The 14,075-nt window shown below is 50.5% G+C and overlaps 2 protein-coding genes across 9 annotated transcripts in view; one reads left to right on the top strand and one right to left on the bottom strand.

The window, feature by feature from the left end:
- MKRN2 (makorin ring finger protein 2) overlaps nucleotides 1-5,411 on the top strand; it is a 28,190-nt gene extending 22,779 nt beyond the window's left edge. The window contains exons 7-8 of one of the 2 annotated variants that reach the window (XM_045812462.2): nucleotides 3,550-3,694; nucleotides 3,870-5,411. In XM_045812462.2, the coding sequence (XP_045668418.1) occupies nucleotides 3,550-3,694; nucleotides 3,870-4,007 (283 nt within the window). In that variant the 3' untranslated portion in view covers nucleotides 4,008-5,411. Of the gene's footprint in view, nucleotides 1-3,549; nucleotides 3,745-3,869 lie in introns of both variants that reach the window. The other variant, XM_087866764.1, reaches the window with a different exon arrangement.
- Nucleotides 5,306-14,075, bottom strand: part of RAF1 (Raf-1 proto-oncogene, serine/threonine kinase) — a 74,920-nt gene continuing 66,150 nt past the window's right edge. For all 7 annotated transcript variants that reach the window (XM_045812459.2, XM_045812455.2, XM_087866761.1 and 4 more), the window contains 7 exons: nucleotides 11,209-11,293; nucleotides 10,274-10,450; nucleotides 8,649-8,695; nucleotides 7,269-7,387; nucleotides 6,793-6,924; nucleotides 6,531-6,665; nucleotides 5,306-6,341 (listed from right to left, as the gene is read on the bottom strand). In XM_045812459.2, the coding sequence (XP_045668415.1) occupies nucleotides 6,198-6,341; nucleotides 6,531-6,665; nucleotides 6,793-6,924; nucleotides 7,269-7,387; nucleotides 8,649-8,695; nucleotides 10,274-10,450; nucleotides 11,209-11,293 (839 nt within the window). In that variant the 3' untranslated portion in view covers nucleotides 5,306-6,197. The remainder of the gene's footprint in view (nucleotides 6,342-6,530; nucleotides 6,666-6,792; nucleotides 6,925-7,268; nucleotides 7,388-8,648; nucleotides 8,696-10,273; nucleotides 10,451-11,208; nucleotides 11,294-14,075) is intronic.

Raw genomic sequence — 14,075 nt, 5'->3', positions numbered from 1 at the left:
TCAGGAACTGCCTTTAACGTTTGTTGATCTGTTGAATTATTTTCTTTTTAGCAGAAATAGCTTTTCTTTTCATTCTTAAAGGATATTTTCATTGAATATACTGGTCTGATCAGTACTATTTCCATCTTTGTCTCCTTTTTCAGTGAATACAATTCTGGGTTAATAGTTTATTTTCTTTTAGTATTTTGCAAATGTTCCACTATATTCTGGCCTCTAGTTTCTGAGAGGTCAGTGGTAATTTGATTGTAGTATGTTGTTTTTCTGGGGTTGCTTTCAAGATTGTTTCATTATCTTGGTTTTCGGCAGTTTGCTATTTTGCCTGGGAGTGGTTTTCTGAGAATCTGTAAGGTTATTAACCAAATTTAGGGAAATTTTGGCCATCAGATTTTTTTTCCTGCCCCGTTCTTTCTTCTTCTGGGACTCTTAATAACATGTTACAGACTTTTTGATACTGCTAAAGGGGCACTGGGGTCTGCTCGTTTCTTTCCTCCACCCCCCCCCCCCACGGTTATCTTGTCCAGTAGTAGCTGCTTTGAACTCCTTGTCATCTTGAAGTTGGTTTCTAGGTCATGTTTTCCTGATTCTTTGTGTGCTGAACCGTTTTGGATTGTAGCCTAGACACTGCCAGTGTTATCTTGTTGAGATTCTGGATTCTCTTAAGTCAAACAATAAAGCGTTGATGTTTTCATATGCAGGTAAAGTGTTTACATTCCAGCTCTTGCACAGCAGTTCTGTTCTGTCTGGTTTTCTTATCCTCAGCTAAGTGGCCATGAGCTTCTGCTATCCAGGCCAGCCCTTTGGGCTGAATTAATACATACTATTTGGAGGCCTCCCTCTTGTGCCCTTCTCTGCGTGGGACTGCTTCCCCACTTTCCAGCGGGTGCTTTCCTCTCAGCCCCGTTGGTCCTTCAGGCCAGGGAGACTGTGGATTTGCCCCTGGAGTTTTAGACACCTGACTTTGGCTTGCTCTAGGCTAAAAGCTGTTTTTTTCTGAGAAAGGTAACTCCTTTCTTGCCATTCTGTTCTTCCCAGTGTCTTAATTTCTTAAAGAATCCTCCTGCTGGTTGTTCATTCTCCAGTGTCTTCAGGTCTTCTAAAAATTGGTATTGCTAGTTAACTGCCGGGGGGGTCGGCTCTGGGAGAAGTGTGCTTGGCCGTACTAAAGGGCACTGCATGTCACTTTTTTTTTTTTTTTAATTTATTTATTTGACAGAGACAGCGAGAGAGGGAACATAAACAAGGGGAGTGTGTGAGAGGGAGAATCAGGCTTCCCGCTGAGCGGGGAGCCCGATGCGGGCTCGATCCCAGACTGGGATCGTGACCTGAGCTGAAGGCAGACGCTTAACGGCTGAGCCACCCAGGCATCCCATGCATGTCACCTCTTTTAATGGTTCCTTCAAATTGCCTGTCAGTTACTAAAGGCTAATACTTTCCTGTTTACCGGTTCCCCCTCCCGCATGTGGTAGCATGTGTCCACCAGAGGGCAGGAGTGGCAAGGCAGAGGGGCCAGCCTGTAGGAAGCTGCTATGCTGGAGTGGTCTGGAAATTCTCATGTTCTTTCTGTTTGGGTCTTTCCTGCCCTTAGTTTTCATTGGTGATGGTGTTTTTATGTATTTCACACACATTTAATGCACACCTACTACGGGCTAGGCACCTTCAAGCTAAGCGCCAGTTGGGGGGGGGGACACAGAGTACAGATTAGTAAGATAATTTCAAGGGAAATTGCAAAAAGGCAATTATGATACATGTTCTGGTGACACGTTCTTCATGAGAGGCCCAAGCCACATGTCCCAGAGAAAGCACTTGGGTCTACCTGGGAGCATCAGGGAAAGCAGCATGGGGACCCTGAGCCAGGAAGCACGAGCAGCTATCCGCGTGTGTTGGGGGTGAGGGGGGAGTGAGTGGAATGGCATGGGTGCAGAATGGTACAGATGTTGTGCGTGGGGAGCAGTGGGAGTGGCCGTGGGGTTGAACGAGGTGTGTAAAAGGACATAGTAGGACCTACGGGATAGACTAGAGTGAAATCAAATGGACAGAACAAGTGACACGCTGTTTGGCATGCTCCGCTGTCGTAGTGTGAAGAAGCTAGAAGCTGATGGGAAGGAGGCCAGTTAAGAACAGTACCCTTGTGGCTTCATTAGTGTGGGGACGGAAGGGACGGGGTGACTGGGGAGGTGCTCTGTAAGCAGGAGTACAGTCGGATGGGAGAGCTGAGAGCGGGTGGCAGTCCGTGTGCCCTGGAAGCTTTTGTCCTTGGTGACCAGGTAAGGCTGGGGAAGGAAAAAGCACAGTTATTTGGGGGGCAGGACTAGAGAATGGTTTCTTGAACCTGTTGAGTTTATTAAAGCCAGTGTCCCGCAGTCTGGTGAGAACTCGCTGCTTGAGCAGTCACCGGAAGGTCGGCTTGGAGCCTCGGGGGCGGAGGCCGTGACGGGAGGATGCACACAACTCTGCTTGGATCCACTCCCCAGCCGGCACCAGGGTCAGACCGGGTGGGAGCAAGCATGGCACTCCTCCCTTCGGCGGACGGTTGTGAGGGAACTTCGTGCTGCTCTGAGGTCTCAGAGACCTTCATCACCGGTCTCTGCCATCTCCTTGTCTGAGAAGACAGGAGAAACACTGGCGTCAGGGAGTCCCCCTTCCTTGTCATCTGTCCCTGGCACATACCCCAGCTGCCCCTGGTAGCAGCCTGCCCTTGCCTACTGTGATTTGGCTTTCTCTGTGCAACTTCCCTTCCTCAGCACTCCCAGACGCCCTCTTGCCTTCCTGGGCATCATCACCTCTTCACCATGGGCCATTTATGATTGTAGAAGTCAAATTTCATTTACGTAAAAAGAAATGGGAATTTTCTAGTTGGTTGTGTTTTTCCTCAGGAGCAGGGGTTCTTAAAATAGGGGTCTATGAGTAGAATTTGAAGATAGGGTAAAAAATTAACTTTTTGCTGTTTTAGGCCTGTGTGTTTTACCGTATCCATTTAAAAACTGCCCTGGGAAGGAGTCCGTAGTTAACCTGAGTTAAGAAGCCCGCTCTAGAGCTAGAGCTAGAGGGTGGAGACCAAAGAAAATTGGAATGAGACCTGTAACTTTGGGCAGCCACTAATATTCACTGCTTTTCTGTCCCTCCTAAGTCAAGGCTCCCCCTGACATCATTGCTGGCCAGGAGGAAGGGAAATTTCCCTGGGTGGGGCTCCTATTGGGACTTTGAGCTGAGGCAAGTAGCCCAGCTTCAGAACCTTGGAGCCCAGACAGCCGGCCCAGAGGAGACGTCAGGTCTGTGCTCCCCCGAAGGCCTTTTTGGAGCACTGTGAGCTTGAAAGACCGGAGTCCCCCATGGGGGTTCAGTTCTGTGTGAGGCTGCATGTCACCGTGGCAACACGATCCAGCTTGGAAATCAGCATCCTAACCTCTCTGAGCCTCAACTTCCCCACCTAGAAAGTAAGGCTCATCTAGCTCTGGCATCATGGGCAGGGTCGGAGGAAGGCAAGGCCTTGGTTCTTCTGGGCCCCAGGTTCTCCCACCATCCTCCTGACTTTTTCTTTCTACTTTTCAGGAAAAAAGCTTGTAAATACTTTGAGCAAGGCAAGGGGACGTGCCCATTTGGAAGCAAATGCCTTTACCGCCACGCTTATCCTGATGGGCGGCTGGCAGAGCCGGAGAAGCCTCGGAAGCAGCTCAGTTCCGAGGGCACCGTGAGGGTAAGGACTTTGCCACGTCTGTCAAGGACACTTACTGGTGGCATTTCCAGGTACTGCTCCTAGCCCCCTTCTCTGATAGCTTTGGCAGCAGGGAATGGGGTAACCAAAGAAAAATAAACTGGCCTTCGTGTTGCCGTTAATAATAACCAGGCGTGTTTGCTGGCTGTTTTTGCAGTTCTTGAATTCAGTGCGGCTCTGGGATTTCATTGAGAATCGAGAAACCCGGCATGTCCCCAACACTGAAGATGTCGACATGACAGAGCTTGGGGACCTCTTCATGCACCTGTCTGGAGTGGAGTCGTCAGAACCCTAAGGAGTAGACGGTTACCCTGCGTCTGGGGCTCTGCCGGCCGAGCCTTCCCCAAGCTGGGGTGTGCAGAGCTTCCTTTACTGCAGCCCGCGGTGGCACGTTGCTTGGATTTGGTTGGGGTTGTACTTAACCTTGGTCTCGTCCCCTCTCCATTATTACAGCCATGGGAGGAGTGGAGGATATAAAATAACCTAACAAGTATATGGAATCGCTGCTTTTCTAGTTGATCTTTTTAGTTGCACCTCAGGCTCCTCAGGGGGACCAGTTAACCAGCCAGAGTGTCGATTGCTTTTAAAAGCAGCCTGGCTCCTGTCCTTGAGCTTTAGCTCCCTAGAAACAGTCCCCTTGCAACTGCCCTTAAAGCAGATGTGTTCTTCTTGACAAAGGATTCTTCACCCCCCGTGAGACGATTCCTCTGTAGTGGATTTCCCTAGTGTACTTAAATAGCGTGTAGTCAAAAACCGTTTCTCGAAAAGCTCTGTATAAATCAACTTAACCGTGGGCACCACACACCTTAGCATGAAACTTGCAGTGCTCTTCGGCGTCCGCCACCAGGGCAGGAGTCTAGCTGCCCGCGTGTTCAGTAAAGACTATAAACCTTCTTCCCTATAAGCGCGGGGGCTCTCGGAGCAGCAGGAAGTGTAGCACAGCGAAGTGGAGGTACGGGCCCTCATTTCTGGTTGGTGTTGGGGCCACGTGCTCCAGGGAAACACATCCCGGCTGTCACCTGTGGGCTTCCCTGGGACTCTCTTTGGGCTCATGCCCTAAGGGTCCTTTTACTGAGGGTTCAACACACATATGCTCTTACGTGTGGCCCCTGCTCAAAGCCACACATTTGATGTGTAAAGCCTGGCTTTGATTTCAAATTTTGTAAAAAGTTAATGGCACCAAAGTTTCTAGTTCTGACCCAGGAATGGTCCTGAAAAAAAATAAGTCAGCTGTCGTTAGGTTGTGACTTTAATTGAAGGAACAGAACTTACTTTGTGAATCAGAACTCACCCCAAACCTGAATTAATCTATTTTTATAAACAAACAGCTATAGATACCAAATATTTTATAAAATGCATTAAAGTGTGGGTAGAAAAAGGTCTACTCTTACCTAAGAGTGCTTTTTGCATAATTTTTATAGTTAAGTCTTTAGGGAAGGGAAGGGTGACAGCACAAAGGCTGACTTAGATTCCTTCCCAGCAGAGGCTCTGGGCCCACTTCCTGCTGCTTGTCTTCTTGCTCCAGGAGAGATGAACAGATGGGGGAGAGTTCAAGCTGTGAGCTCAGCAGAAGGAAGAAACAGCCATTAAACCTACATTTAATTTATTTTATTAAAATAACATAATTGAGGAACCATCAGATAACTGTATTTTGTCAGGCGCAATAAAAACAAAATTAAAACCCAAATCATCAAGAAAACCTGTATTCCTGGCTTCCTTGCATCCACATGATGTGACTGAAGAGAGAGGCTGGCCCGGTGGCCCCGCCCCACAGGGGCAGCTCCTGGAAGACAGATTCAGCGAGATGGAAGACTGCTCCCCGACAGGGCGAAGACTGGGAGGGGCGGGCCAAGCGCCTCTTCTGGAAAACCGTCCCAATGCACTGGAGACCTCCAAGGAAAGGCAGTGTCCCCAAAGTCAAGGTCCATAGTACCAACGCTCCTTCAGGCGGCCGTGGTCTCGCGACAGTCCTGGGCTGTTCGGTGTGTTATGTGCAAACTACCTGTTTGACGCCACACCCCTCTCTGAAGAAGAGTTCTTCCCATGACAAGCATTCCTCCTAGGAGCTGATATCCACAATCCACATGTCCACATCAGGGCTGGTTTGTCTGCTACCTTCATTTCCCCTCTGAGTGCGTTTTCTTGCCCTAAAAAAAATACTCGTTCAGCCAACAGCTGCGGCCCCAGATCACATACTGCCATCGGGCAGCCGCGGGTGCATCTGGAGAAGGCGCTCGGCTCAAGAGCATAAGGGATGCAGGGAGGGAGCAGGACAAACCAGCATTTCAATGGCTTCCTTCTCCCAGGGCCAGAAAGGGTAGAAAAGAAGGCAACATGAAGTTAAGGCCCTGTGAGTAGTCTAGAAGGTCCTTAGCAGCAGCTTCTCTGAAAATGAGCTCTCTGCCTCCATCGAAAGGGAGCAGAAAGGTGGTGCCTGCTGACTTCCCTTCCTCCCCTGGTGGCCTGAGTGCAGGTGCAAAGTCAGCTAGAAGACAGGCAGTCTAGGGGACGTGGTCAGTGTGCAGGCGTTGATATCCTCAGTGTGGGCCGCCCGGTGCAGGGATGGCTCGGAAGCGCTCCGGTTGATTTTCGGCAGAGAGTGTTGGAGCAGCTCAATGGAAGACAGGATCTGAAACGAGGCAGTGTCATTAGGTGGCCGTGGTGTCACAGCAGGAGCAGCTTTCAGTGAGGAGTCCAAACGCACGCCCTTCCCACCCCACCTGCGGCACCTGGTGGAGACCGCGAGCCCACCTCCCTCCTCATTTCTATTTAGGGTCTCCTACTTGAATCGGTTCCTGCGCCCGGAGCCAAGTCTTACCTGGGGAAAAAGAGGCCTCTCTTCCTTAACCTTCTTCACACAGTCGGCTACGAGCCTCTTCATTGCTTTGGGGCAGTTCTTATACAGCTTACTGAGGTCTGGGGAGGCGTACCCTCGGCCCACCATGAAGATGATCTAAGAGGAAACAGTTGAGGGACTGGGTGGAGGGACAACAGTGACAGCAGCAACTTCTAACCCTCCTGCTGCTCAAACTGGCTGGAGGCCCAGAGGCTTCCGCGCCAGTCAGCACCGGGGCACGTACCTGATCGCGGTTATTGATGTGGGAGTAAGGAAGCTCCCCTGTCATGAGCTCGTAGAGCACAATGCCGTAGGAGTAGACATCCGACTGGAAGCTGAACGGGTTGTTATCCTGCATTCGGATCACCTCGGGGGCCTACAGGGACAAAACGCATTCATTCATCACCATCTGGACCCCACAGACACCCAGGTGCCAGGCTGTCCCTCCCCCAGGCACAAGAGTCTACAGTCTTCCCTGCTCGGGTCAGGCCCGCACAGGCTCAGGAGGCCTCGTCTCCGGGGCCCAGCACCTATGCCCCCGTCTGGTTCTGATCCCCAGCTTCCGGGAAACCCCCTTTTGCCTCGGGCTGTCTGATGTCACGGAAGGCCTCACTGAGGTATCTGGACATTGGGGGAATGTCAAACGCTTAAGTTTGCACAGAGACCTCCAGGGCACCCCTTCTGCCCTGCACCCTGCTCGTGGGAGCCTCGCCTCCTCACCATCCACAGGACGGAGCCAGTGGGTTGTTCAACCTGCTGAGAACCGCTCCAGCGTGACTTTACTGTTGCCAAACCAAAATCTCCAATTTTCACCGTCAGGCCTTCATGGAGAAATATATCTCAATGCTTGTTAAGGACTCTGGTTTCAAGAGAATGGTCAAGTTAATTTTGAAACACTTCCTGAAGGTCTTAAGAGCACAGCATCTCTCTGCCTACCTGTCCCCAGCCTTCTCTGCACTGGTTTGCTTGGATTTCTTTAGTTTTAAAAGTGCTTCTGAAAGGCCCCTTCCTCCAGGAGGCATGCCGCAGTTGCTCAGGGTGCCAGATGATTTGGCTCTGGCCAAAAATAAGGCAGTTTCCCCGTGCTGCTTCTCCCTGATTTCCCATCTAGGTGCCAGGTCCCTGGCCTTCTGACCTTCCCATATAGCACAGGTGCCTTAAACCCCGAGATTTCTAAGAGCAAGGGCTGCCATTTGTGCTCCTTGGGGCCGGGCCTGGCTGGTGATGGCTTACATTTGTCTCTGCCTGCTTTGTGCCCTCAAATGACAAACGTGTGAAGAACAAAATGGCACATCCCTCACTGAGCACTGAATACTGTCCTAAGATTTCTCACTAGAAGAGGTACCGCTTGGTGACTTCAAATCAGGACCAAACTCACCTCATTTCTGGATAAAGAAGTCAGGCAGTTTAAAGCTGACTTGGGACCTGCCAGTGCCCAGTAACACGTACCTCCTTCAAATCTGCGGGGTTTCCGCTCACGATGGGACACCCGTCACTCCCAAAAACCCATCACTAAAATGTATCCCATGCCTCCGACACGTGGCCCACAAAGGCCACATCCCACGATCCGATCCAACCCAACTGTGCTCCTCTCACTGGCCAGGAAGCAGAGTAGGGCTGTACCGCCATTCACACTCCTCTCAGAGAGAAAGGCTGCGGGCCGGAGGCACATGGACAACAGTGACACTTCCTGCCCTACAGCACGAAAACTCCATCTGCAGTTCCCTTCCATAGGAACAGTCTCAGAAAGGGGAAGGGCTGGTTCTGACACTGACCTCTCAAGAAACCACTTCTGTACACCGAAGAAAGACAATGTTTAGTAGTCACTTTGACAGTCTTGAAACATCTGGCCTGCAGCTACTTTCTGACCAGATACACACTGTCCACATGCTAGAAATAAACATGAAAGACAAAAGCCCCATCCCTCCAAGTTAAATTTAGTAATGAAGAGAATAAAACTTTCAAGCATAACCCAAACATGTATCTCAACTTCTGTGGAAATCTTTCCAAAGTCACTTTTGCTGGGATAAACTTTAAAAAGTCTCCCTTCTGTTTTTCTAAATTTAGAACTGAACAAATGAAGCCACCATCAAAGGATACTGTTGGATTTCATGTCTCTGTGGATGATGTTCTTTGCATGCAAATAGCTGTGAAGGGAAAATAAATCTATTAAAAACAATCTGAGGGACATGGGTAGAAAGCAGCTTCAAATTACGGCTAGGATGGAAGCCACCTGAACGCCTGTCGCCCGATAAGGGGCTACAGGTGGGGACTGGTGGGTGCTGGTGCAGGCTGGGCCACATGGGCCCTTACCTCAAGGTGAGGCCACAGTGAGTGAAGCATCACTTCTGCTCAAAATAATTCTGACAACCCAAATGTCTGTCCACTAATGAATGCATAAATAAAACGTGGCCTACCCATACTGTGCAATATTATTCAGCTACAGAAAAGAATGAGGTACTGACACATGCTACAACCCGTTATGCTAAGTCGAGCCAGACACAAAAGACCTCATCTTTCTATTTGAGAGCAAGTGAACATGCGGGGGGGGGGAGCAGAGGGAGGACAAGCAGACTCTGTGTTGAGCACAGAGCTGGACGTGGGGCTTGATCCCAGGATCCTGAGATCACGACCTGAGCTGAAACAAAGAGTTGGACCCTCAACCGACTGAGCCACCCAGGTGCCCCGACCTCATCATCTTTCTTGACAAATGTTCTAAAATTAGATAGTGGTGACATCTGCACAACTCTGTGAATGTACTAAAAACCACTGAGCTGTATGCATTTAAGAACTGAATATGTGGATTATATCCATAATTTTTTCTAAAAAGTAATTCTGACTTTTTTTTAAAGACTTTATTTATTTACTTGAGATAGAAAGAGAGCACGCAGGCAGGGGAGCGGCAGGCACGGGGAGAAGCAGGCTCCCCGCTGAGCAAGGAGCCCAATGCGGGACTCGATCCCAGGACCCCAGGATCGTGACCTGAACTGAAGGCAGATGCTTCACTGACTGACCCACCCAGGTGCCCCGACCAGTTGTTTCTTAGAACGTATAGAATGTAAATTCCATATGAATTTCAAAAGTAGACCGTGCGTTCTACAGAGCATGTGCAAGCACAGCTGCAGCCTGCACCCCAGACATCGGGGCCGAGGTGTTCCTGCTCTTCCACGTAAGAGGGTACCTGAGAGGGAAAGTGTCACACACACTCTCACACCCCTTTCACAGAGAAATGTGTTCAACACACACACTCACACCCGTTTCACAGAGAAATGTGTTCAAGCAGAGACTCATGGGTAGTGTTACGTGCAGGTGCTGGGGTGACTTTAAAGCATCATCCAAAAGGTAAGTGAATTATCCAAAACCATCTGCTCGGACCCTGCCGTGGAACGAGCACACGTGCCACGCATCAGAGCGCGCGTTCCCGCAGACGGCAGTGCCACGGCTGTCCAAGCAGAAGGTTCGGAGCCCACGCCACGCTCTTGGTGTCTGGGTAGATTCTGAGGGCAGCGGCTCCAGCCTGAATCTAAGCCCCAGGGCGGGCCGCCTCAGCGCGGGCGAGGAACCGGAGCGCGCACGCCTTCAGCCCACCCCAGAGGCTTACTCTCCGGCCGAGCAACATCACAGAAACCACTTAGCCGACGTGGCTTCTTCCTAACTCAGGTCCCGACGTAAGGCACGCGGATGCCGGGACCCCAGACTCTCTAGTCAACAAGCCATCTACTCACTCCATTCCCTGAGCAGTCTGACGGGCGATGTCGATCAGCTGGAACATCTGGAATTTAGTTTCCTGGACATGCAGGTGTTTGTAGAGGCTGCTGCCTTCACACCACTGGGTCACGATTGCCAGGTTGTCCTTTGTCATGTACCCCATGAAGAGCAGGATATTCACGTGCCGTGTTTTGCTACAGAGGGTTGGAGAAAAAAGGCTCTGAATCTTCAGTCGCTGCAGAATAGAGCGTCTACTCCGCTTTCGCACTGACGCCGGATCCTGTCTGTGCTTGTCGCCACCGTGCTTACAATCCGAGTGGCTGGCTAAGCAAACAGGTGAGACTGCTGATCATCGAGTTGGTGTTGTGACAAAAGAACCTCACTGTTACTCACTTCGGCGCTGGCCTTTAGAGAGAGGGCGTTCTCCCGTCAGCGTGCGCTCACGATTCCTCCCGCAGGGGTCACGGGACCTGAATCTGTGGAGTCCGGCATTATTCACCTTAGTCCTACAAGTCTAAATAATGACTCAAGGACTTAGACGCTGAGGTTCTGTAAGCCCAGAATAAGGCAAATTGGCCATAAAAAAAGAGCTCTTGGAAATAAATGCAAAAATAGAACCTATTTCTCCCTGTCTCAAACCAAAGCCCAGAGAAAAACCTGGGCTGTTGAGTGCAGCGTGTCCAGAGATCTGGAGGAGCGGAACGGGGGTGTCCTCAGCACAGGCGGCTCTCCTAGAGGTCTGACAACCACGTGAGCAGAAAGGAAACCTTCCACACCCTTTCGCTGGTAAGGAAGGAGTTCCAGCCTCAGGCCTCGGCAGTGAACACTCACTAAGCACCAGTCCCAGCCGCAGGCCCTCAGAGACCGGCGCACCAGCCGCAGCTCCTGCCCCCCCAGCCATGCCCATGCGCTGCCCCGCCGGCGAGGCTGCAAGGGCCAGCACCCTACTCACCGGAGGACAGCCACCTCGTTCCTGAAGGCCTGGAACTGCTCTGGGGTGGGGTCGACAACCTTTAGGATCTTTACTGCAACATCTCCTGCAAATTAGTTTGTAGTCAGTGCAATCAGTTGAATGACCTTATTTTGTTGTTTTTCATATACCCTAGTTTTGAGAAAGATAGTGAATCACTTATTCAGATATCACGTACCCACACATGGAACAAACAGCACATTTCTAAACTGTTCAAGTGGCTGAAAAAAGTTAAATGTGTTACACTACTATCCTTTCAATACCACCACACAGGCCTTGAACAGGTTTGGTTTCAACTCTTCCTATGAAGCCTGGCCCCCCCCGCGGTGAGGTCACGTATGAAGGGTCGAAGCCGGGCCTGTGGGGGTGGCAGTGGCGGGCAGACACGGAGGGGGCCAGCAGGCACAGGGTCTTTGGGGCCAGGAGACAGGCCAGTTAGCAAGCAGTTGATGCCAAACTCAGCAGCCACATTGTTTTTTTCCTTTTTTGGTTCTGTTTTTTGTTTCTTTGTTTTTTTTAAGATTTTATTTATTTGACAGAGAGAGAGAGAACACAAGCAAGGGGAGGGGTGGAGTGGCAGGCAGAAGGAGAGAGAGAAGCAGACTGTCTGCTGAGCAGGGAGCCCACCATGGGGCTGGATCCCACGACCTGGAGATCATGACCTGAGCCGGAGGCAGACGCTTAACCACCTGAGCCACCCAGGCGCCCCTCAGCAGCCACATTTTTAGTGAGACCTGAGATGGTGCCTTATACAAATTCAGAGATGACACTGAAATTAAGCTTCTTTGCCTTTAATACCATGAAGAAGTAATCCTAGTGATTCACACTGCTTGCTTACTGTGCCCTGGCATGGCGTGTGCCCTCACCGGCATTATCACCTTCAGTCCACAGCTGCCCTATGACGTAAGTACTGTTAGCCTCATTTCACAGACAACACAGAAGCTCAGTCACTGTCCAAAGTCATATGGCCTAAAACCAGAAGGGCTGGAGCCGAGATCAGAACCCCGGCCTGACTCCAATGGCTGCCCTTCTAACTTCCATACTGACAACAGTGTGTCACACTGTGAACCTCTTTGCACAACCATAGAAACATCCAGAGATTGATTCTACTTTATGTGTGCTGCTGATTTAGAAGCCACTTTCAGAAGTGTTTCTACGCTATATTTATAATAGTAATTACAATAAATTACACAAAGCGCTGTAAAGACCTCGGATTTTCTTGGCAAATGAATTTTACTAAAACACAGACTTCTGAGGATCAAACAAAGTAGGAGTTGGTTGACAGCACCTTGGAGGTAACGGAATTCCTCCACTTATCAAACATGGCCCCTCGGCAGCACCCCCTTGCAGCCTCTGTGGGAGCATTCCTCACCTCACTTGAGAACCAACTGGTAAAGAGATGGTTCTTATGACAGGTCCCAAACTGTTGCCCTGAGATCTCTGGTTTTATCATCCAGAGCTGAAGTGCCCACTCAATAGCAGGAGCCCATCCAATTCACTGGCACATGGATTTACCGAGGGCCCAGAGCGGCTTTCTATCCAGGAAGATGGAGCTGACAAACCGTGCAGGCCCACCTAAAGTTCCTTATGACTGAGTAGGACGTTAAGAGTCTCCTGCAGAATTGTTCATTCTGGAGCAGTCTGAGCCAAGGTAAGAATGCTGGGGGCGGGGGACAGAGAGAAAGTAAATCTGTTTGCACAGAGGATGTAGAAAGGTTTTCTGAAACAAATGGGATATAAGTCAAGGGAGGATTTAACTAAATGGGACAGGCCGTTCCAAACTAGATACCCCAGGAACAAAGGTAAGGTAAGGGGGGTGTAAGAAACATGAGCTATGTATGGGGAACTCTACTATGAGATCCGGGCCCCTGCAGACTACGACGGAGGCCAGGAGGAGTCTTGCCCAAAGAGCCTTGCATCTTCAGACAAGATACAGGCAACAGCGGTGACACTGGTGACAGAAAGGAAGGGTGGGGGCAAGAAACCCCAGGAAGGTGGGCTGATCTGACACAGCAGTCAACTGAGGGTGGGGCCAGGAAAGAACAATGCTGGTGGCCCAGGCACTAGACAGGGCTTTAAAGGCATAGACCAGGGTGGGTAGAGGAAGACTTGGGGAGATGCTGGATGGGCCCTCAGGAGGGGATGCTCCTTGGGACCGTCCCTTTTTTACAGCTCTCCCAGGGGCGCACTCCAGTCGTCACTGAAACCACCTTCTGTTTCACCCATTTCGGACCTGCTCACATGTAACCTCAGAGCTCAGAAGACTCACCAGCAGCCAAAGCCTGCTTGCAGTGACTCACTCTGACCTTGCCATCGGACACATATCCTCCACCTCCGGCCTCTACTTCTTGGCAGAGTGAGCAGGACTTACTAGCCCTGTTCAGAGTTCATATTCTCCTTGTTCCATCAGCAGAGCCAGTTCAAATCCTCTCGTCTTTCTAAACTCTATTACCCGAATCGACACTACGGCTCCGTGTAAGTCGTATCTGCTGTCCAGACCTGTGTCTTCATGCAAGTCACTGGCGGGAAGGCTGAATCGGGTCAAACCAGAGAGCCCCTTCGGCGCCTACAAGGACCGTCCTGCCTGCCAGCTCACGGTTAGCAGTTAGGGTAACAGGTGATACGCAATTTCTTACCGAAACCCAAAGACTGTGTACTACAGCATTCCCTCACTTTCATACAAATACTCCAGGCACCGCCGTAAAAGGAATTCAATCTGCCAGGAGCGAGGGGCAAACATTACAGGAAAATGGATTTCAACTCCTATAAAGAACGAACGGTTCTGTACTAGTAGGACTGCCCCGAACTAGAATGCGTTCTCCGGTAATAAGCTCCCCAGTGTTCTGAAT

This window comes from Ursus americanus, chromosome 14 (assembly GCF_024610735.1).
Source record: "Ursus americanus isolate L20-20 chromosome 14, mUrsAme1.1.p, whole genome shotgun sequence".
NCBI lineage: Eukaryota > Metazoa > Chordata > Mammalia > Carnivora > Ursidae > Ursus > Ursus americanus.
Note: the sequence above shows the minus strand (reverse complement) of the source record. Positions and strands in the feature narration are given on the sequence as shown.